Source organism: Oncorhynchus clarkii, chromosome 20, assembly GCF_045791955.1.
Source record: "Oncorhynchus clarkii lewisi isolate Uvic-CL-2024 chromosome 20, UVic_Ocla_1.0, whole genome shotgun sequence".
NCBI lineage: Eukaryota > Metazoa > Chordata > Actinopteri > Salmoniformes > Salmonidae > Oncorhynchus > Oncorhynchus clarkii.
The window spans coordinates 9,763,006-9,788,210 of NC_092166.1; the positions used below are offsets into that span (position 1 = coordinate 9,763,006).

General features: G+C 44.6%; 1 protein-coding gene across 1 annotated transcript in view; it reads left to right on the top strand.

Moving 5' to 3' along the window:
* The window catches only part of LOC139377244 (low-density lipoprotein receptor-related protein 8-like), a 166,253-nt gene that overhangs the window by 101,615 nt on the left and 39,433 nt on the right, over positions 1-25,205 (top strand). Inside the window, exons 5-7 of the mRNA XM_071120250.1 lie at positions 12,433-12,828; positions 18,671-18,793; positions 19,496-19,618. Of these exons, the coding sequence (XP_070976351.1) occupies positions 12,433-12,828; positions 18,671-18,793; positions 19,496-19,618 (642 nt within the window). The remainder of the gene's footprint in view (positions 1-12,432; positions 12,829-18,670; positions 18,794-19,495; positions 19,619-25,205) is intronic.

Here is a 25,205-nt window from a genome sequence, read left to right on the forward strand (position 1 = left end):
CTCCCATGTTCCGCTGGTGAAATTGAACTGGCAGGCTCCCATGTCCTGCTGGTGAAATTGAACCGACAGGCTCCCATGTCCCTCTGGTGAAATTGAACCGACAGGCTCCCATATCCCGCTGGTGAAATTGAACCGACAGGCTCCCATGTCCCGCTGGTGAAATTGAACCGACAGGCTCCCATGTCCCGCTGGTGAAATTGAACCGACAGGCTCCCATGTCCCGCTGGTGAAATTGAACCGACAGGCTCCCATGTCCCGCTGGTGAAATTGAACCGACAGGCTCCCATGTCCCACTGGTGAAATTGAACCGACAGGCTTCCATGTCCCGCTGGTGAAATTGAACCGACAGGCTCCCATGTCCCGCTGGTGAAATTGAACCGACAGACTGCCATGTCCCGCTGGTGAAATTGAACCGACAGGCTGCCATGTCCTGCTGGTGAAATTGAACCGACAGGCTGCCATGTCCCGCTGGTGAAATTGAACCGACAGGCTGCCATGTCCCGCTGGTGAAATTGAACCGACAGGCTGCCATGTCCCGCTGGTGAAATTGAACCGACAGGCTCCCATGTCCCACTGGTGAAATTGAACCGACAGGCTTCCATGTCCCGCTGGTGAAATTGAACCGACAGGCTCCCATGTCCCGCTGGTGAAATTGAACCGACAGACTGCCATGTCCCGCTGGTGAAATTGAACCGACAGGCTGCCATGTCCTGCTGGTGAAATTGAACCGACAGGCTGCCATGTCCCGCTGGTGAAATTGAACCGACAGGCTGCCATGTCCCGCTGGTGAAATTGAACCGACAGGCTGCCATGTCCCGCTGGTGAAATTGAACCGACAGGCTGCCATGTCCCGCTGGTGAAATTGAACCGACAGGCTCCCATGTCCCGCTGGTGAAGTCCCTAGAACAAAAGATCAGTTCAGTTTAACAAGATCTCCTTAAGTCTGGTATAGAACAGAAGAACAAGCAATGTTATCCCATAGGAGAGCCTTTTGCTTTTTACTCGGATAATGATGAGAATGATGGCTGGGGTGTCTTTTAGGCCGTATCTTTAATCTTAACTGTCCTGTTTACTTCTAGCATTGTCCCACATCTGTATGTACATTGTATTGTATTTTACATTTTTGGTTACGTTACAGCCTTATTCTAAAATTGATTAAATTGTATTTTTTTCGTCGTCAATCTATACACAATCCCCCATAATGACACTACAAGCTTGGCACACCTGTATTTGGGGAGTTTCTCCCATTCTTCTCTGCCAATCCTTTCAAGCTCTGTCAGGTTGGATGGGGAGCTATTTTATTTGCAGGTCTCTCCAGAGATGTTCGATCGGGTTCAAGTCCGGGCTCTGGCTGGGCCACTCAAGGACGTTCAGAAGTTTTTCCCAAAGCCACACCTGTGTTGTCTTGCCAGTGTGCTTAGGGTCGTTTGCCTGTTGGAAGGTGAACCTTTGCCCCAGTCTGAGGTCCTGAGTGCTCTGGAGCAGGTTTTCAAGGTTCTCTCTGTACTTTGCTCCGTTCATCTTTCCCTCAATACTGAATAATCTTCTAGTCCCTGCTGCTGAAAAACACCCTCACAGCATGATGCTGCCGCCACCAAGCTTCACCGTAGGAATGGTGCCAGGTTTCCTTCAGATGTGAAGCTTGGCGTTCAGGCCAAAGAGTTCAGTCTTGGTTTCATCAGACCAGAGAATCTTGTTTCATGGTCTGAGAGTCCTTTAGGGGCCTTTTTGGTAAACTCCCAGTTGGCTGTCATGTGCCTTTTACTGAGGAATGGCTTCCGTCTGGCCACTCTCCCTTAAAGGCCTGATTGGTGGAGTGCTGCAGAGATGGTTGTCCTTCTGGAAGGCTCATCCCATCTCCACAGAGGAACTCTGGAGCTCTGTCAGAGTGACCATCGGGTTCTTGTTCATCTCCCTAACCAAGGCCCTTCTCCCCCGAATGCTCAGTTTGGCCAGGCGGCCTGCTCTAGGAAGGTTCCAAACTTCTTCCATTTAAGAATGATGGAGGCCATTGTCTTCTTGGTGACCTTCAATGCTGCAGAAATATTTTGGTACCCTTACCCAGATCTGTGCCTCGATGCAATCCCGTCACAGAGCTCTACGGACAATTCCTTTGACCTAATTTCTTGGTTTTTCCTCTGACATGCACTGAGGTTGACGTTGAGACTGGTGTTTTGCGGGTACTATTTAATGAAGCTGCCAGTTGAGGACTTGTGAGGCGTCTGTTTCTCAAACTAGACACTCTAATGTACATGTCCCCTTGCTCAGTTGTGCACCGGGGCCCCCCATTCCTCTTTCTATTCTGGTTAGAGACAGTTTGCGCTGTTCTGTGACGGGAGTAGTACACAGCGTTGTACGAGATCTTCAGTTTGTTGGCAATTTCTCGCATGGAATAGCCTTCATTCAAGAATAGACTGACGAGTTTCCGAAGAAAGGTCTTTGTTTTTGGCCATTTTGAGCCTGTAATTGAACCCACAAATGCTGATGCTCCAGATACTCAACTAGTCTAAAGAAGGCCAGTTTTATTGCTTCTTTATTCAGAACAACCGTTTTCAGCTGTGCTAACATAAATACAAAAGGATTTTCTAATGATCAATTAGCCATTTAAAATTATAAACTTGGATTAGCTAAAACAACGTGCCTTTGGAACACAGGAGTGATGGTTGCTGATAATGGGCCTCTGTACGCCTATGTAGATATTCAATAAAAAATCTGCCATTTACAGTCATTTACAACATTTACAAATCTACACTGCATTTATGATCAATTTGATGTTATTTTAATGGACAATTTTTAAAATTTTCTTTCAAAAACAAGGACAAGTTGGTGTGACCCCAAACTTTTGAATGGTGGTGTATGTAAATAAGGTATTTCTGTTTTTCTTTTTAATAAATTACCACACATTTCAAAAAATCTGTTTTCACTATGTCATTATGGGGTGTTGTGTGGAGTAGTTAGAGGAAAAATTATAATTTAATCAATTTTAGAAAATGGCTGTTACTTAATAAAATGCAGAAGAAGTCAGAAGAGTTAGTTTAGCCAACCCGTCTGACTGCACTGTAGGAGTTAGTTTAGCCAACCCTTCTGACTGTACTGTAGGAGTTAGTTTAGCCAACCCTTCTGAATGCACTGTAGGAGTTAGTTTAGCCAACCCTTCTGACTGTACTGTAGGAGTTAGTTTAGCCAACCCTTCTGTCTGTACTGTAGGAGTTAGTTTAGCCAACCCTTCTGAATGCACTGTAGGAGTTAGTTTAGCCAACCCTTCTGAATGCACTGTAGGAGTTAGTTTAGCCAACCCTTCTGAATGCACTGTAGGAGTTAGTTTAGCCAACCCTTCTGACTGTACTGTAGGAGTTAGTTTAGCCAACCCTTCTGAATGCACTGTAGGAGTTAGTTTAGCCAACCCTTCTGACTGTACTGTAGGAGTTAGTTTAGCCAACCCTTCTGTCTGTACTGTAGGAGTTAGTTTAGCCAACCCTTCTGAATGCACTGTAGGAGTTAGTTTAGCCAACCTTTCTGAATGCACTGTAGGAGTTAGTTTAGCCAACCCTTCTGACTGTACTGTAGGAGTTAGTTTAGCCAACCCTTCTGAATGCAGAGTAGGAGTTAGTTTAACCAACCCGTCTGAATGTGCTGTAGGAGTTAGTTTAACCAACCCTTCTGACTGTACTGTAGGAGTTAGTTTAACCCTTCTGACTGTACTGTTGGAGTTACTTTAACCCTTCTGACTGTACTGTAGGAGTTAGTTTAACCCTTCTGACTGTACTGTTGGAGTTACTTTAACCCTTCTGACTGTACTGTAGGAGTTAGTTTAACCCTTCTGACTACAGTTGCAAAATTGCTGTAACTTTCCTAAAATTCCCTGGTTTTCCAGAACTCATGTTTGGAGGATTCCCAGATTTCCTTCTTAAACCATCCTTTTACCAGGAATTTCTCAACCAGTATTTCTGGAAAACCAGGGAATATTACCAGAATTTTTGCAACCCTAAATGTACTGTATGTACAGATGTAGGATCTTAATTTGATCACACTATTGATGCAGGATTAAAAGCAAACTTGTAGTGAATTTGAGATTTAAAAAGGCTTCTAAGGTTTGTCATTTCCACTTTAACATTTCAGGCTTGATTTGCCCTAACAAAACATTTATCAATCTCTACAAAAAAATGTCCATGAATTATAATCCAAACAATAATTTACATTTCCTGTTACTGCGGGATTATTTTGCTGCTAATGAGAAACTGGTCAAATTACCATACTGTTATGGGGACAGCCGCGGCTGTCCCATGGGAGAACACTTTTTGGATCCAGGTAAAACCCTGTACGTAGAACCCTTTCCACGAGGGTTCTACATGGATCCCAAAAGGGTTCTACCTGGAACCATCAAGGGTTTTTCAAAGGGTTTTCCTATGGGGACAGAACTCTTTTAGGTTACAGTAGTACCTTTTTTTGTACTAATTATTTATTGTATGGCATGATAATGTTAGTCACAAGGAGTTTGCTTGCTAGACTAGTGCCAATACAATACAGGTCTGGGACCAGACGATAGCGGGATTCATGCTTCAGCATCCCTTCTCCCTGATAATCCTGGCTAGATAAGTGTGGTCTTCATAACTGTCTGGCTACACCATGAACAATAACTCTCCTTTTTTTCTCTCTCCTCTGTCTCGCCCTTCGTCCTTCATGGTCCTGGTTGTACGTGTGGTCATAATACTGACATCACTATGGAAGAAAACGTACCTCTCTTCCCCTCTCTATCATCTCTCCCTCCGTTGTCACCTCTCCCCTGTGGATGAGTGTGCTGCTTCTTTCTCCCCATTATCGGCCAGTATTCTCTTTGTTCTGTAAATGTGTCTATGGCATTAGTAGAAAAGGTTATCTGTTGAGTCATTCTCCAGTGGACAAGGCCTGCCTGTCTAAACTTTAAACTGCCTTCAACGTGACCTTCTACTAGTGAAAGGTCTATGGAGGCCTCAATGGCCCTTGGGGAACAGGGAGGTTGTATTTCACTACTGTATGGCCCTTGGGAAACAGGGAGGTTGTATATCACTGTACTGTATGGCCCCTTGGGGAACAGGGAGGTTGTATATCACTGTACTGTATGGCCCCTTGGGGAACAGGGAGGTTGTATTTCACTACTGTATGGCCCTTGGGAAACAGGGAGGTTGTATATCACTGTACTGTATGGCCCCTTGGGAAACAGGGAGGTTGTATATCACTGTACTGTATGGCCCCTTGGGGAACAGGGAGGTTGTATTTCACTACTGTATGGCCCTTGGGAAACAGGGAGGTTGTATATCACTGTACTGTATGGCCCCTTGGGAAACAGGGAGGTTGTATATCACTGTACTGTATGGCCTCTTGGGGAACAGGGAGGTTGTATATCACTGTACTGTATGGCCCTTGGGAAACAGGGAGGTTGTATATCACTGTACTGTATGGCCCCTTGGGAAACAGGGAGGTTGTATATCACTGTACTGTATGGCCCCTTGGGAAACAGGGAGGTTGTATATCACTGTACTGTATGGCCCCTTGGGGAACAGGGAGGTTGTATATCACTGTACTGTATGGCCCCTTGGGGAACAGGGAGGTTGTATATCTATGAATAATATCTGTGAAAGTCAAATGTACCTTAACCTGGTGACACTTATTGATGTGAGTGAGAATGCATGGGCTCAGAGGCAGATGGGACATACATGAACAGGACCGTGGGTACAGTATGAACGGGACCGTGGGTACAGTATGAACGGGACCGTGGGTACAGTATGAACGGGACCGTGGGTACAGTATGAACGGGACCGTGGGTACAGTATGAACGGGACCGTGGGTACAGTATGAACGGGACCGTGGGTACAGTATGAATGGGACCGTGGGTATGAACGGGACCGTGGGTACAGTATGAATGGGACCGTGGGTACAGTATGAATGGGACCGTGGGTACAGTATGAATGGGACCGTGGGTACAGTAAGAACGGGACCGTGGGTACAGTATGAATGGGACCGTGGGTATGAACGGGACCGTGGGTACAGTATGAATGGGACCGTGGGTACAGTATGAATGGGACCGTGGGTACAGTATGAATGGGACCGTGGGTACAGTATGAACGGGACCATGGGTATGAACGGGACCATGGGTATGAACGGGACCGTGGGTACAGTATGAACATACTGAGTGTGTGTATGTGTGTGGAAGCCCTACAGTGAGCAGCAGAGTGACCGACCAGTCTTCCGTCTCTCTTTACCTCCGAGGCAGTAGTTGTTGCCGGCGGAAACACCCCATCACCGCGGCTTCTCTTCCAATCAGAGAGAGAGAGAACTAGGTCACACCACGGGCACGCCCTTCTGATTGGCTGGGAATGATGTCACATTCCCCTTGGATCATCATCCGCCAAACTCCAGAAGAGGAATTAAAGATTCTTGGAATCCTTTTACTACAGGCCCCAACTGACATGAACGTCTCTACCCATGTAGCTGGAAATGCTCATGTATTTTCCTAACGGACCTCCTCATGTGTGATATGCATGTTTATGGAGTTTCCTTAATAATTGAACTGCAGAATAGTAGATTATAGTAGATTAACACACGTGGTGTGTTGTGCGTGTTTGCACTGAAACGTACAGTCTGTGTGTGTGTGTGTGTGTGTGTGTGTGTGTGTGTGTGTGTGTGTGTGTGTGTGTGTGTGTGTGTGTGTGTGTGTGTGTGTGTGTGTGTGTGTGTTCATGCTGATAAGACACGGCAGAATCAAATAGAACGCTGTGGTTTAATATTGATGAAGATAAGACGATCCCTGCAGCTCAGCTGAATCTCAAATGGTTCCATCAGTAGAAGGCCTGGTACAGTAAGTGATAATCCTCATCACTGGCCTCAGTGAAATGAATACATTAAGCTGTGTGTGTGTGTGTGTGTGTGTAATGGAACACATGGTGAATTGAATTGAATTAGACATATGTGTGTAATAGTATGATAGACAGGATGATCATGATACTCTGTTTCCACGTTCTGCCAGAGGCTAATTTAAACCCATCAGCTTGATGATAAGTAACGATTAGATCTAAGCACAGGCTAAATCCTAGAGGAAAACCTGGTTCAGTCTGCTTTCCACCAGACACTGGGAGACCAATCCACCTTTCAGCGGGACAATAACCTAAAACACAAGGACAAATCTACACGGGAGGTGCTTACCCAGAAGACAGTGAATGTTCAAGAGTGGCCACGTTCCAGTGTTGGCTTCAATCTACTTGAAACCTGCAAATGGTTGTTGAGCAATGATTAAAAACCAATCTGACAGAGCTTGAAGAATTTTTAAATAATAACAGGCAAATGTTGTACAATCCAGGTGTGGAAAGGTCTTAGAGATTTACCCAGAAACCCTCACAGCTGTAATCCCTGCCAATGGTGATTCTAACATGTATTGACTCAGAGGGTGTGAATACTTATGTAAATGAGAAATACATTTGCAAACATTTCTAAAAACACGTTTTCACTTTGTCATGAGTAGAAACATCTATTTAACCCATTTTGAATTCAGGCTGTAACACAACGATGTGGAATATGTCAAGAGGTATGGCCTGATCTGGTTTGATCTGGTATGGTATGGTCTGATCTGGTATGGCCTGATCTGGTATGGTCTGATCTGGTATGGTCTGATCTGGTATGGTCTGATCTGGTATGGCCTGATCTGGTATGGTCTGATCTGGTATGGCGTGCTACATTCTACATTCTAATCATGTAATGATTTTCAGTCTATAACTGTGAAATAAGAATAGCAGCTGCATGTCTGAGTCTGCTTCTTGCAGGTGTGTAACAACCGGTATAATTAACTGACTGGTATAATAACAACCGGTATAATTAGGTGAACTCTTTGAAGAATTAAATAATGCACACAGCTCTTTCCAGTATCACAGGTTGGATTAATGAGAGGTTAATCCCTCATGCGTTACATTTTGTTAACAAAATGTAACGCATGAGGGGTTAACAAAATGTAACGCATGATGGATTAACAAAATGTAACGCATGAGGGATTAACAAAATGTAACGCATGATGGATTAACAAAATGTAACGCATGAGGGATTAACAAAATGTAACGCATGAGGGACTAACAAAATGTAACGCATGAGGGATTAACAAAATGTAACGCATGATGGATTAACAAAATGTAACGCATGAGGGATTAACAAAATGTAACGCATGATGGATTAACAAAATGTAACGCATGATGGATTAACAAAATGTAACGCATGATGGATTAACAAAATGTAACGCATGAGGGATTAACAAAATGTAACGCATGAGGGATTAACAAAATGTAACGCATGATGGATTAACAAAATGTAACGCATGAGGGATTAACAAAATGTAACGCATGAGGGGTTAACTAAATGTAACGCATGATGGATTAACAAAATGTAACGCATGATTGATTAACAAAATGTAACGCATGAGGGATTAACAAAATGTAACGCATGAGGGATTAACAAAATGTAACGCATGAGGGATTAACAAAATGTAACGCATGAGGGATTAACAAAATGTAACGCATGATGGATTAACAAAATGTAACGCATGAGGGATTAACAAAATGTAACGCATGATGGATTAACAAAATGTAACGCATGATGGATTAACAAAATGTAACGCATGATGGATTAACAAAATGTAACGCATGAGGGATTAACAAAATGTAACGCATGAGGGATTAACAAAATGTAACGCATGATGGATTAACAAAATGTAACGCATGATGGATTAACAAAATGTAACGCATGAGGGATTAACAAAATGTAACGCATGATGGATTAACAAAATGTAACGCATGATGGATTAACAAAATGTAACGCATGATGGATTAACAAAATGTAACGCATGAGGGATTAACAAAATGTAACGCATGAGGGATTAACAAAATGTAACGCATGAGGGATTAACAAAATGTAACGCATGAGGGATTAACAAAATGTAACGCATGAGGGATTAACAAAATGTAACGCATGAGGGATTAACAAAATGTAACGCATGAGGGATTAACAAAATGTAACGCATGATGGATTAACAAAATGTAACGCATGATGGATTAACAAAATGTAACGCATGAGGGATTAACAAAATGTAACGCATGAGGGATTAACAAAATGTAACGCATGAGGGATTAACAAAATGTAACGCATGAGGGGTTAACTAAACATTGAAGCATGCAAGACTAATGCTGTTGGTTGGTGACGTTCTGCATATCGGTTTCGACATTGATACAGCGTACCAGTTACATTGAAATAACGTGGAAACGACATCAAGTTACATTGAAATAACGTTACATTAAACTAACATAAAAACAACGGTGACTTTAGTGTACTAAATCTGCCCATGCCCCCACCGTCATTGCTGTTTCAAAGCCACACCCACTGGGTGCAGTTCAGTGGTCCTTAAATGGAAACGACATTGATTCAACCAGTGTATGCCCAGTGGGGTTACCAAGAAGGAATCTGTTTTGACACTGTGGGCGGAAAGGAGCCTCTAAAATCCTAAATTAAATGTCTCCCTTCGACTCAAATGACATTTTATTTATACAGTGCTTTTTTACCCTGTCATTCGTCACACAGAACAAACCGTTTGAGATAGGAAACCAGGGTTGTGTTCATTAGGCACGAAACTGAAGAAAATTCTCCAACCGGAGTGAAACAGGGAGATATTTTCTGATCTTGTGCAATAGGAAAGACTAATTTTTCACAGTGTTTTGCTACGGTGTGCCCTAATGAACATAGCCCAGACCTAAACACCCCCCCCCCCCCATAAGTGCGAGCCCAGGGCGACAGAGGCAGCAGGGGGGAACTCCTTGCTGTCTGTAGAATATCAAATGTCCACTCTCCATATGTGTTTGCTGCTGAGATAGATGTGTGTCCTAAGTGGCCCCCTATTCCCTATTTAGGACACTAGGTACTGCGCTACGTAGGGAATAAGGTGGCATTTGGGACACTGCCAGAGACCGTAGGAGCGATGGGATGGCTGTATTTCTCTTGACTGTGGGAGAGAGAATGGAGAGATAGAGATCTACCACTGAGTGGAGGACAGAGCCTGCTGTGAGAGGTCTTTTATCGCTCTCTCTCTCCCTGTGATGAGAGGCCCCCTCTCACCGCCTTTGTGATGAGAGGACCCCTCTCACTACCTCTGGGATAGTCACACCATCCATCTCTCTCCCGCTCTCTGTCTGTCTGTGATACCAGCACCATCCCTCTCAATCTCTATTGGTCTCGTTTGTGTCTCACCATCTCTGCACTCTTAGAAACAAGGTGCTATCTAGAATCTTAAAGGGTTCTTCAGCTGTCCCCATAAGAGAACCCTTTGAAGAACCCTTTTTGGTTCCAGGTAGAACCCATTTGGGTTCCATGTAGAAACCTCTGTAGAAAGGGTTCTACATGGAACCCACATGGGTTCTACCTGGAACCAAAAAGGGTTATTCTATGGGAACAGCTGAAGAACCCTTTTTTTCTATGAGTGTGTGATACCAGCACCAACCCTCTCTATCGGTCTCTGTGTTTCTCATCATTATTCACCATTCATTCAGTATTATCTGTAATCACGGTAGCAGTCACAGTAATGTAGAAGTGTTTAGAAACATATTCAGTTCTTATTTACAATTAAAGTGACTCCAAAATGACACAGTACATTATTTAACCATTCGTTTCATAAAATAATCTGAAACACAACCAAAATAAAGAGAAAATCGATCCAACAAATGTGTAGAGTCACAAGCTTGATTTAGTCATTGCGAGCTATGAATACGGGAACAAATACTTACCTTTTGACTACTTTAATACACATAAGTAAATTTGTCTTAATACTTTTTCTCCCCTGGGGGGGGGGGGGGTACTGTGTACGTAAAGTGCTGTAATTTCTAAACGGTTCACCCGATACGGATGAAAATCCCCTGAAATTAAAGCTGGCGGTCTGCACTTTAACGTCATACGATGATCCCTCACAACAGAGGACAAAACAGAAAATGTCTGATAAAACTGTGCACTGGGGAAGTATTCGGGCCCCTTTGACTTTTTCCACATTTTGTGACGTTGCAAATGTATAAAACCATACCCTGAAATGTCACATTTTCACAAGTATTCAGACACTTTACTCAGTACTTTGTTGAAGCACCTTTGGCAGTGATTACAGCCTCAAGTCTGCTTGGGTTTGACCCTACAACCTTGGCACACCTGTATTTGGGGAGTTTCTCCCATTCTTCTCTGCCAATTCTTTCAAGCTCTGTCAGGTTGGATGGGGAGCTATTTTATTTTCAGGTCTCTCCAGAGATGTTCGATTGGGTTCAAGTCCGGACTCTGGCGGGGCCAGTCAAGGACATTCAGAGACTTGTCTCAAAGACACTCATGTGTTGTCTTGGCTGTGTGCTTAGAGTCATTGTCTTGTTGGAAGGTGAATCTTCACCCCAAGTCTGAGGATTCTGAGCGCTCTGGAGCAGGTTTTCATCAAGGATCTCTCTGTACTTTGCTCTGCTCATCTTTCCCTCGATCCTGACTAGTCTCCCAGTCCCTGCCACCAAAACACTTCCCCACAGCATGATGCTGCCACCATCATGCTTCACCGTGGGGATGGTGTCAGATTTCCTCCAGACGTGACGATTGGCATTCAGGCCAAAGAGTTTCATCTTGTTTTCATCAGACCAGAGAATTCTGTTTCTTATGGTCTAAGAGTCTTTATATGCCTTTTGGCAAACTCCATCTTGCTGGGTGCGTGCTACACCACTGCTTAAATCACAAGTTAAGTATAACTATAAAAACATGTAAGATGTGTCAAATAAATTATATGCAGCTCAGGACTCCAGGTATGCATTTGTTTTGCTAAGAAGATCCCTGTTCCTTAAGCAGTTTTGTGCGTAAAAAAAGTTTGGTAATACCGTATATCCCAATATGATGCAGGAACGGTATGATGGTATGAAAATCTGATTACCACCCAACCTTTCTCTCTCTCTCTCTCTCTCTCTCTCTCTCTCTCTCTCTCTCTGTCTATCTCTCTCTCTCTGTTTCTCTCTCTCTCTCTCTCTCTCTCTCTCTCTCTAGCTCTCTCTGTCTATCTCTCTCTCTGTTTCTCTCTCTCTCTCTCTCTCTCTCTCTCTCTCTCTCTCTCTCTCTCTGTCTCTCTCTCTGTCTCTCTCTCTCTCTCTCTCTCTCTCTGTCTATCTCTCTCTCTCTCTGTCTCTCTCTGTCTCTCTCTGTCTCTCTCTGTCTCTCTCTCTCTCTCTCTCTCTCTCTCTCTCTCTCTCTCTCTCTCTCTCTCTCTCTCTCTCTCTCTCTGTGTCTCTGATACCAGTATCATCTCCACTTCTCTTTTTTTAAAGTCAAGTTCATGTTTGCTGGTATGTCTGATACCGGCAGGATCCTGTATGTGTGTGTGTGTGTGTGTGTTGATTTTGTAACTCTAACTGAACCCTCCAGGAAACAAAGCCTGCCCGAAAAGCCAGTTCCAGTGTGCCAACCGCAAGTGCCTGGCACCTGTCTTCGTGTGTGACGGCGATGACGACTGCGGCGACGGCTCCGACGAACTCAAATGCTCCGACCGCCACTCGCCGACGAACACCTGCAGCCCGCACGAGTTCCGCTGCAACACCTCGGAGTGCGTGCCCGTCATGTGGAGCTGCGACGGCGACCCCGACTGCCCCGACGGCTCTGACGAGTGGCCGGAGCGTTGCGGCGGTGAAGGTTCACATCCGCGCCGCAGGGTGAACTGTACGATGGAGGAGTTTCGGTGCAGCAACGGGGAGTGTGTGAGGCTGCCGTGGAAATGTGACGGTGATCCAGACTGCAAGGATAAGTCAGACGAGGCAGAATGTCGTAAGTGTTGTTTTTAAGTTTTATTTTGTCTTAGATACATAAACATAAACATAGAGTTCATTCAGAAAGTATTCAGACCCCTTCCCCTTCTCCACATTTTGTTACGTTACAGCCTGATTCTAAAATGAATTCAATTGTATTTTTTTGCCCATCATTCTACACACAATACCCCATAATGACATCACAATACCCCATAATGACATCACAATACCCCATCATTAATAAAATGAATTGAATCCATTTTAGAATAAGGCTGTAACCAAATACAAATGTGGAAAAGGGGTCTGAATACTTTCTGAAGGAACTGTACATAACCACAGGAGCTTGGAGGAAGGGCTCGTGGTAATGGCTGGAGCGGAATAGATGGAATGGAATCAAATACAACAAACTCAAGTTTTCTATGTGTTTGATGCCATTCCATTCACTCTGTTCCAGCCATTATTGTGAGCCGTTCTCCTCTTAGCATCCTCCACTGATACATACTGTACAGTTGACCGGGGCAGCTCTAGCAGGGCATACATTTGACGAGTTAAATTACAACCAGATTCTCTAGCAGTCTAGTTGTGTTCTGTTCCACCTATGTACATGGAGAATGACAACAACTATCCAGACTACCATATCTTTCATTTATCTTCCATCTGTGTTGCCACACCATTTTGTCACAGAGCACATTTTCATTTCACCAGGCTCCACGCAACTCAGTTTGTCTTTAAAGGGCGAAAGAGAGATAGAGAGGGAAAGGGAGATGTAGAGAGCGAGAGGGAGAGAGAGGAAGAAAGAGAGGAAGAGGCAGACTGAGAGAGAGGGAGAACGTATGTTTTTTCTGATAAACACTGTGAAGATGAGGCAGTCGTGAGAAAACAAGTTTTCCCATTAGTTGATGTAGGGATCCCCAGGCTCTGGGTGAGTGTGTTTGTATGTTTTGTGTGTGAGTGTGTTTGTATGTTTTGTGTGTGTGTGTGTGTTTGTGTCATAATGCCTGTGTGTTTGCGTGTGTCTGTATGTTTTGTGTGTGTGTGTCATCTTCCTCACCCTAACTCTCCCACTTCTTGCTCTGTCTGTCTGTCTGTCTGTCTGTCTGTCTGTCTCTCTGTCTCTCTGTCTCTCTGTCTCTCTCTCTGTGGTGTCATCAAGTCCCACCTCTCTCCTGTCTCTCTCTCTCTTTCTCGGCCTCCTCTCTCTCTCTCTCTCTTTCTCTCTCTCTGCGGTGTCATCAAGCCCTACCTTTCTCCTTTATCCTCTCTCTTCTCCTTCCTCCTCTCTCTCCCTCCAATGTGTCATAAACGCCAATTAACACTGATAGATATTATTTCAGCCAATTGAAAGGCAGCGCAGGGAGTAGGTTAAGCCATACGCAAAGGAGTAAGAGCGAGTGTCCATAGGTTGCTAGGCAACCCATTAATGTCATGTAGTGTTTAAAAGCCCTTGAATAATAGCAAGGTCTCAGGTTTGCCACAGCGAGCTAGAACACTATAATCACTAACGTGGTGGTCATGATGCTCTATCCAAAGTGGCTGGTAGGGTACACTAACGTGGTGGTCATGATGCTCTATCCAAAGTGACTGGTAGGGTACACTAATGTGGTGGTCATGATGCTCTATCCAAAGTGACTGGTAGGGTACACTAACGTGGTGGTCATGATGCTCTATCCAAAGTGACTGGTAGGGTACACTAACGTGGTGGTCATGATGCTCTATCCAAAGTGACTGGTAGGGTACACTAACGTGGTGGTCATGATGCTCTATCCAAAGTGACTGGTAGGGTACACTAACGTGGTGGTCATGATGCTCTATCCAAAGTGACTGGTAGGGTACACTAACGTGGTGGTCATGATGCTCTATCCAAAGTGACTGGTAGGGTACACTAACGTGGTGGTCATGATGCTCTATCCAAAGTGGCTGGTAGGGTACACTAACGTGGTGGTCATGATGCTCTATCCAAAGTGACTGGTAGGGTACACTAACGTGGTGGTCATGATGCTCTATCCAAAGTGACTGGTAGTGTACACTAACGTGGTGGTCATGATGCTCTATCCAAAGTGACTGGTAGGGTACACTAACGTGGTGGTCATGATGCTCTATCCAAAGTGACTGGTAGGGTACACTAACGTGGTGGTCATGATGCTCTATCCAAAGTGACTGGTAGGGTACACTAACGTGGTGGTCATGATGCTCTATCCAAAGTGGCTGGTAGGGTACACTAACGTGGTGGTCATGATGCTCTATCCAAAGTGACTGGTAGTGTACACTAACGTGGTGGTCATGATGCTCTATCCAAAGTGACTGGTAGGGTACACTAACGTGGTGGTCATGATGCTCTATCCAAAGTGACTGGTAGGGTACACTAACGTGGTGGTCATGATGCTCTATCCAAAGTGGCTGGTAGGGTACACTAACGTGGTGGTCATGATGCTCTATCCAAAGTGACTGGTAGGGTACACTAACGTGGTGGTCATGATGCTCTATCCAAAGTGACTGGTAGTGTACACTAACGTGGTGGTCATGATGCTCTATCCAAAGTGGCTGGTAGGGTACACTAACGTGGTGGTCATGATGCTCTATCCAAAGTGACTGGTAGGGTACACTAACGTGGTGGTCATGATGCTCTATCCAAAGTGACTGGTAGGGTACACTAACGTGGTGGTCATGATGCTCTATCCAAAGTGACTGGTAGTGTACACTAACGTGGTGGTCATGATGCTCTATCCAAAGTGACTGGTAGGGTACACTAACGTGGTGGTCATGATGCTCTATCCAAAGTGACTGGTAGTGTACACTAACGTGGTGGTCATGATGCTCTATCCAAAGTGACTGGTAGGGTACACTAACGTGGTGGTCATGATGCTCTATCCAAAGTGACTGGTAGGGTACACTAACGTGGTGGTCATGATGCTCTATCCAAAGTGGCTGGTAGGGTACACTAACGTGGTGGTCATGATGCTCTATCCAAAGTGACTGGTAGGGTACACTAACGTGGTGGTCATGATGCTCTATCCAAAGTGACTGGTAGTGTACACTAACGTGGTGGTCATGATGCTCTATCCAAAGTGACTGGTAGTGTACACTAACGTGGTGGTCATGATGCTCTATCCAAAGTGACTGGTAGGGTACACTAACGTGGTGGTCATGATGCTCTATCCAAAGTGACTGGTAGGGTACACTAACGTGGTGGTCATGATGCTCTATCCAAAGTGGCTGGTAGGGTACACTAACGTGGTGGTCATGATGCTCTATCCAAAGTGACTGGTAGGGTACACTAACGTGGTGGTCATGATGCTCTATCCAAAGTGACTGGTAGGGTACACTAACGTGGTGGTCATGATGCTCTATCCAAAGTGTCTGGTAGGGTACACTAACGTGGTGGTCATGATGCTCTATCCAAAGTGGCTGGTAGGGTACACTAACGTGGTGGTCATGATGCTCTATCCAAAGTGGCTGGTAGGGTACACTAACGTGGTGGTCATGATGCTCTATCCAAAGTGACTGGTAGTGTACACTAACGTGGTGGTCATGATGCTCTATCCAAAGTGACTGGTAGGGTACACTAACGTGGTGGTCATGATGCTCTATCCAAAGTGGCTGGTAGGGTACACTAACGTGGTGGTCATGATGCTCTATCCAAAGTGTCTGGTAGGGTACACTAACGTGGTGGTCATGATGCTCTATCCAAAGTGTCTGGTAGGGTACACTAACGTGGTGGTCATGATGCTCTATCCAAAGTGTCTGGTAGGGTACACTAACGTGGTGGTCATGATGCTCTATCCAAAGTGTCTGGTAGGGTACACTAACGTGGTGGTCATGATGCTCTATCCAAAGTGTCTGGTAGCGTACACTAACGTGGTGGTCATGATGCTCTATCCAAAGTGGCTGGTAGGGTACACTAACGTGGTGGTCATGATGCTCTATCCAAAGTGTCTGGTAGGGTACACTAACGTGGTGGTCATGATGCTCTATCCAAAGTGTCTGGTAGGGTACACTAACGTGGTGGTCATGATGCTCTATCCAAAGTGACTGGTAGTGTACACTAACGTGGTGGTCATGATGCTCTATCCAAAGTGGCTGGTAGGGTACACTAACGTGGTGGTCATGATGCTCTATCCAAAGTGTCTGGTAGGGTACACTAACGTGGTGGTCATGATGCTCTATCCAAAGTGACTGGTAGGGTACACTAACGTGGTGGTCATGATGCTCTATCCAAAGTGACTGGTAGCGTACACTAACGTGGTGGTCATGATGCTCTATCCAAAGTGACTGGTAGCGTACACATATATTACTCACAGGTAACTGACAAAATCAAGAAAACTCCAACATAAAGCTTCTTAATGGGGCGTTGGGCCAGAACAGCGTTTATTAAGGGGTCCTAATAAAATATAAAATGCACCTTGGCATAGATTCTACAGGTGTCTGGAACTCTATAGGAGGGATGTGACACCAGTCTTCCACAAGAAGATATATCATTTGGTGTTGTTTTTTATGGTGGTGGATCAAACCATTCAGCGACCACTCGTGCCCTGTGGATGGGGGTGTTGTCATCCTATGGGGACATAGCCATGGTAACCAAAATAATGGTTTGCCCAGCAATTTTATACATGACCCTAAGCATGATGGGATGTTAGTTGCTTAATTAACACAGGAACCACACCTTTGTGGAAGCACCTGCTTTCAATATACTTTGTATCCCTCATTTGCTCATTTAGTGTTGCCATTATTCTGTCAGTTACCTGTATGTGACCCATGCTTTTGAATAAGTTAAGTTACGAGCTAGTTTAGCTTTGCACACACACACACACACACACACACACACACACACACACACACACACACACACACACACACACTGACAGGGAAAAAGAGTCACTATCTGACTTTTGGCTCAGCTACACACACTGTTCTCTATCTCCTGATAACACTAAATAATCGCCCCCATGCTTTATATAATAGTGCTTTTTAGTGGTCTCTAGAAGGGAGTTTCATGTCTGGGCATGGGAATGAATGGCTACTAGGAGCGAGATACGGCTCCGCAGCGGCCTCCATCTTGGGGCAGGATACTGAAGATCATATATCACAGAGCCCACGGGTTAACTGCTTCTCCTGCTGTGTGTGTGTGTGTGTGTGTGTGTGTGTGTGTGTGTGTGTGTGTGTGTGTGTGTGTGTGTGTGTGTGTGTGTGTGTGTGTGTGTGTGTGTGTGTGTGTGTGTGTGTGTGTGTGTGCTTCTTGAGTCCTCAGTTCAGTGCTGATTTCAGTCCTCAGTTCAGTTCTCAGTTCAGTGCTGATTTCAGTCCTCAGTTCAGTGCTGATTTCAGTCTTCAGTTCAGTTCTGATTTCAGTCCTCAGTTCAGTCCTCAGTTCAGTTCTGATTTCAGTCCTCAGTTCAGTCCTCAGTTCAGTGCTGATTTCAGTCCTCAGTTCAGTTCTGATTTCAGTCCTCAGTTCAGTCCTCAGTTCAGTGCTGATTTCAGTCCTCAGTTCAGTGCTGATTTCAGTCCTCAGTTCAGTCCTCAGTTCAGTGCTCAGTTCAGTCCTCAGTTCAGTGCTGATTTCGGTCCTCAGTTCAGTCCTCAGTTCAGTCCTCAGTTCAGTGCTCAGTTCCGGTATTTAGTGTTTAACGGACTCTTCTTCCTGAAGTCATTTTTTTCCCAACTCTCTCCCCTTCTTGTGTATCCGTGTGTGCGTCTGTGTGTATCTGTGTGTGCGTCTGTGTGTATCTGTGTGTGCGTCTGTGTGTATCTGTGTGTGCGTTTGTGTGTATCTGTGTGTGCGTCTGTGTGTATCTGTGTGTGCGTCTGTGTGTATCCGTGTGTGCGTCTGTGTGTATCTGTGTGTGTGTGTGTGTGTGTTACAGCCCTACTGACATGCAGGCCAGATGAGTTCCAGTGTGGGGATGGCTCCTGTATCCACGGCACCAAGCAGTGTAACAAGGTCCATGACTGTCCTGACCAGAGTGATGAGGCTGGCTGTGTCAACGGTATGTGTAGACCCCTGGGTAGGAGGCTTTGTGTGTGTGTGTGTCTGGCTTGCTGGCTTGCTGTGTCAACAGTATGTCTGACACTCAGTCTGGCTGTCTGCATGGCTGGTTGGCTTGCTAGCTGGCTCTCTATGTCTGACTGGCTGGCTGGCTCTATATGTCTGACTGGCTGGCTGACTCTCTATGTCTGGCTGGCTGGCTCTCTATGTCTGACTGGCTGGCTCTATATGTCTGGCTGACTGGCTCTATATGTCTGACTGGCTGGCTCTATATGTCTGGCTGGCTGGCTCTATATGTCTGGCTGGCTGACTCTATATAGCTGACTGGCTGACTCTATATGTCTGGCTAGCTGGCTGGCTGACTCTATATAGCTGACTGGCTGGCTCGATATGTCTGGCTAGCTGGCTGGCTCTCTATGTCTGGCTGGCTGGCTCTCTATGTCTGGCTGGCTGACTCTATATGTCTGGCTGGCTGACTCTATATGTCTGGCTGGCTGACTGTCCTGTTTTACTGGCTTGGCTGTCTCTGTGTCTGTCTGGCTGGTTGGCCAACTTCCTGATTGGGTCTTTGGCTCTATATGTCTAGCTGACTGGTTGTCTGTCTGTCTGTACCTTCCTGTACCTGTCTGTCTGCTTGTCTGTGTATGTATGCCTGGCTTAACTGTCTGTAGTAAAATACTTTCCTCATGTCTTCCTGCCACAGCCACTAAGTGCGAGGGACCCTTGAAGTTCCTGTGTAAGAACGGAGAGTGTATCGACAGCGCCAAGGTGTGTGACAACGTCAAGGACTGCAAGGACCGCTCTGATGAGCCCAAGAAGGAGTGTGGTAAGAACACACACTCGGACACACACACACACACACACTTAAATGATGACACTCACTCTCTCAAGAGCACACACACACACACACACACACACACACACACACACACAGACACACAGACACACACACACACTGAGAGGGTCCTCTTCAAATGGACTATGTCCTCTTTCCATGGTTCTTAATGGTCTCACCCCGTGGTGTAGCAGAGAACCAGAGTGACCTGTGACCTCCAGGGTCAGCGCTCAGTCAGAGGCACCAGTACCAACCTATTGATTAGATCACAATCTTTATTCTCTTTCTTTACAAAAAGGAGGCGGAAAAGCTGTTTCTAGCGTATCTACATGTTTGTGTCGATCTGTGTTTTCCTGAGGAGCCATTTGAGAAGTCATCGTTTTAGGGACATGAAAAAGAAAAATTATAGAATTGAAAAACCTGTGTGTGTGTGTGTGTGTGTGTGTGTGTGTGTGTGTGTGTGTGTGTGTGTGTGTGTGTGTGTGTGTGTGTGTGTGTGTGTGTGTGTGTGTGTGTGTGTGTGTGTGTGTGTGTGTGGTGTGTGTGTGTGTAAAATGTGAATGTACAATTAAATGTTTTTTTGGTGTCTGCAAGTGAGCATTTACAGTACATTCAGAAATATTTCCATATTATTGATTTTTCCATATTTTGATGTGTTACAGACTGAATTTAAAATGGATATAATTTAGACTTTTAGTCACAGGCCTACCTACACACAATAACCCATAATGTGAAAGTGGAATTATGTTTTTTGAATTTTTTCACAAATGAATTAAAATATAAAAGTTGACATGTCTTGAGTAAATAAATAAGTGTTCAACACCTTTTTATGGCAAGTCTAAATAAGGTCAGGAGGAAAAATTGCTTAACAAGTCACATAAGTTGCATGGACCCACTGTGTAGTGCAATAATAGTGTTTAAAATGATTTTTGAATGACTACCTCATCTCTGTACCCCACGCATACAATTATCTGTCAGTCAGTCAAGCAGTGCATTTCAAACACAAATTCAACCACAAAGACCAGGGAGGTTTTTCAATAAAGCTCTTAGAGATTTACCCAGAAACCCTCACAGCTGTAATCGCTGCCAAAGGTGATTCTAACATGTATTGACTCAGGGGTGTGTATACTTATGTAAATTAGATATTTCTGTATTTCATTTTCAATAAATTTGCTAAAAAAAAAAATCTAAAAAGATGTTTTCACTTTGTCATTATGGGGTATTGTGATGTCATTATGGGGTATTGTGATGTCATTATGGGGTATTGTGATGTCATTATGGGGTATTGTGATGTCATTATGGGGTATTGTGATGTCATTATGGGGTATTGTGTGTAGATGGGTGAGGAAAAACATCTATTGAATCCATGTTGAATTCAGGCTGTAACACAACAACATGGGGAATAAGTCAATGGGTATGAATACTTTCTGAAGGAACTGTTTACAGAGATTTGTGTGTGTGTTCAATCTAGCACGTATGCAGATGTGTGTGTGTGTGTGTGTTTAATCTAGCCCTTATGCAGATGTGTGTGTCTTCAATCTAGCACTTATGCAGATGTGTGTGTGTCTTCAATCTAGCACTTATGCAGATGTGTGTGTGTCTTCAATCTAGCACTTATGCAGATGTGTGTGTGTCTTCAATCTAGCACTTATGCAGATGTGTGTGTCTTCAATCTAGCCCTTATGCAGATGTGTGTGTGTCTTCAATCTAGCCCTTATGCAGATGTGTGTGTGTCTTCAATCTAGCCCTTATGCAGATGTGTGTGTCTTCAATCTAGCACTTATGCAGATGTGTGTGTGTGTCTGCAAGCTAGCACTTATACAATGATGTGTGTCTGCAATCTAGCCCTTATGATGTGTGTGTGTTCAATCTAGCCCTTATGATGTGTGTGCTCACCATAACAAAGTGGCTATCCCCATTGCATTTCAAAGCGTCGAGGGGCACGAGTCAAATTTGTATCAAGAGAAGAAAAGCCTCTGTGTGCTCATCAAAGGGGAGAGAAACAAATGTGTGTGTGTGTGTGTGTGTGTGTGTGTGTGTGTGTGTGTGTGTCTGGCTTGCTGGCTGTGTCAACAGTATGTCTGACACTCCGTCTGGCTGTCTGCATGGCTGGTTGGCTTGCTAGCTGGCTCTCTATGTCTGACTGGCTGGCTCGATATGTCTGGCTGGCTGGCTGGCTCGATATGTCTGATTAGCTGGCTCGATATGTCTGGCTGGCTGGCTCTATATGTCTGGCTGGCTGGCTGACTCTCTATGTCTGGCTGGCTGGCTCTATATGTCTGGCTGGCTGGCTTGATATGTCTGGCTGTCTGACTCCCTATGTCTGGCTGGCTGGCTATATATGTCTGACTGGCTGGCTCTATATGTCTGGCTGGCTGGCTCTATATGTCTGGCTGGCTGGCTTGATATGTCTGGCTGGCTGACTCTATATGTCTGGCTGGCTGGCTCTCTATGTCTGGCTGGCTGCCTCTATATGTCTGTCTGGCTGGCTGGCTGGCTCTATATGTCTGGCTGGCTGCCTATATATGTCTGGCTGGCTGGCTGACTCTATATGTCTGGCTGGCTGGCTGACTCTCTATGTCTGGCTGGCTGGCTGACTCTCTATGTCTGGCTGGCTGGCTCTATATGTCTGGCTGGCTGGCTGACTCTATATGTCTGGCTGGCTGACTGGCTGGCTGGCTCTATATGTCTGGCTGGCTGGCTGACTCTATATGTCTGGCTGGCTGACTCTCTATGTCTGGCTGGCTGGCTCTATATGTCTGGCTGGCTGGCTGACTCTATATGTCTGGCTGGCTGGCTGACTCTCTATGTCTGGCTGGCTGGCTCTATATGTCTGGCTGGTTGGCTTGATATGTCTGGCTGGCTGACTCCCTATGTCTGGCTGGCTGGCTATATATGTCTGACTGGCTGGCTTGATATGTCTGGCTGGCTGGCTGGCTCGATATGTCTGACTAGCTGACTCTATATGTCTGGCTGGCTGGCTGACTCTCTATGTCTGGCTGGCTGACTCTATATGTCTGGCTGGCTGACTCTATATGTCTGGCTGGCTGACTCTATATGTCTGGCTGGCTGACTCTCTATGTCTGGCTGGCTGACTCTATATGTCTGGCTGGCTGACTCTATATGTCTGGCTAGCTGACTCTATATGTCTGGCTGGCTGACTATATGTCTGGCTGGCTGACTCTATATGTCTGGCTGGCTGACTCTATATGTCTTCAGAAAGTATTCACACTTTGACTTTTTCCAGATGTTGCCATGTTACAGCCTGAATTTAATGTCAAAGTGGATTTTTTTAAATATATATTTTTTATATACATTAATAACAAATGTAAAGCTGAAATGTCTTGAGTCAATATTCAACCCCTTTGTTGAATAAGCCTAAATAAGTTCAGGAGTAACAATGTGCTTATTAAAACCTCTTAAGGATCTCTACAGATTGGTGTTCCACCCACGGAACGGTTGAGCTAACGTAGGCTAATGCGATTAACATGAGGTTGTAAGTAACAAGAACATTTCCCAGGACATAGACATATTTGATATTGGCCGAAAGCTTAAATTCTTGTTAATCTGTCCAATTTACAATAGCTATTACAGTGAAATAATACCATGCTAATGTTTGAGGAGAGTGCACAGTTATGATCTTGAAAAATTATTAATAAACCAATTAGGCACATTTGGGCAGTCTTGACACAACATTTTGAACAGAAATGCAATGGTTCATTGGATCAGTCTACACCTTTGCACATACACTGCTGCCATCTAGTGAACAAAATCTCAACTGCGCCTGGGTTGGAATAATACATTATGGCCCTTCTCTTGCATTTCAACAATTATGTTTTTTTTGTTTGTATTATCTTTTATCAGATCTGATGTGTTATATTCTCCTACATGAATGTCACATTTCCACAAACTTCAAAGTGTTTCCCTTCAAATGGTATCAAGAATATGCATATCCTTGCTTCAAGTCCTGAGCTACAGGCAGTTAGATTTGGGTATGTCATCATAAAAGGGGTTGATCCTTATTAACAAATCACATAGTAAGTTGCATGAACTCATTCCGTGTTCAGTAATAGTGGCTAACATTATTTATTTATGACTAACCAATCTGTACACCACACATACAATTGTCTATAAGGTCCCTCAATCGAGTAATGAATTTCAAGCACAGATTCAAGCACAAAGATTTACAGGTCTCCTGAGAGGCGCAGCGGTCTAAGGCACTGCATTTCAGTGCTAGAGGCGTCACTACAGACCCTGGTTCGATTCCAGGCTGTATCGCAACCGGTCGTGATTGGGAGTCCCATAGGGCAGTGCACAATTGGCCGGGGGTAGGCCGTCATTTTAAGTAAGAATTTGTTCTTAACTGACTTGCCTAGTTAAATAAAAAATGTAAAGATCAGGCAGGTTTGTCAATGCCATGCAAAGAAGGGCATCGATTGGTAGATGGGTAAAAAACACATTACTAACCTAATTGACAGAGTGAAAATAAGGAAGCCTGTACAGAATTCAAATTTAAAAAAAAAATGCATCCTGTTGGCAAGCAAAGCACTCAAGTAATACTGCAAGAAATGTGGCAAAGAAATTAACTTTTTTGTCCTGAATACAAAACATTATGTTTGGGTCAAATCCAACACAACACATCACTGAGTACCACTCTTCATATTTTCAAGCATGGTAGTGGCTGCCTCATGTTATGGGTATGCTTGTCATCGGCAAAGACTAGGGAGGTTTTTAGGATAAAAATAAACGGAATACAGCTAATCACAGGCAAAATCCTAGAGGAAAACCAGATTCAGTCTCCGTTCCACCAGACACTGGGAAACAAATTTCAGCAGGACACTAACCTTAAACACAAGGACAAATCTACAGTAGAGTTGCTTACCAAGATGACATTGAATGTTCCTGAGTGGCATAGTTACCATTCTGACTTAAATCGGTTTGAAAATCTATGGCAAGACTTGAAAATGGTTGTCTTTCTGAAGGCACTGTATGTATGTGAGTGACTGAGTGACTGACTGAGTGACTGACTGAGTGAGTGTGTATGAGAGCGCAAAAATAGCACAATAACACACACACAGATGTACACAGCTACATTTATTTTTATTTTACCTTTATTTAACTAGGCAAGTCAGTTAAATAACAAATTCTTATTTTCAGTGACAGGCCTAGGAATTGTGGGTTAACTGCATTGTTCAGGAGCAGAACGGCAGATTTTTTACCTTGTCAGATCGGGGATTTGATTTTGCAACCTTTCGGTTACTAGTCCAATGCTCTAACCACTAGGATACCTGCCACCCCATTCCAAAACATATACTGTAAAACTCACCCACGCAGGTGCACACACATTGTGAAAGACACACACACAATCAGATTTGCATGAACACATGCTGTACAGCCTGGGAGAAGACTACACACCTCCAAAGCCCAGGAGACAGGGTAGCAGGGGAGTGGGCCAAAATAAATTGTGCGATGCTGCGAAAAGACAGGAAGATTGAGAGAGGAAGGTGAGGGGAGGGAAGGGAAGGTAGAAGGGGTAGAGTGAAGGAGGGAGGAGAGAGCATAAGAGAGATCAAGGGCG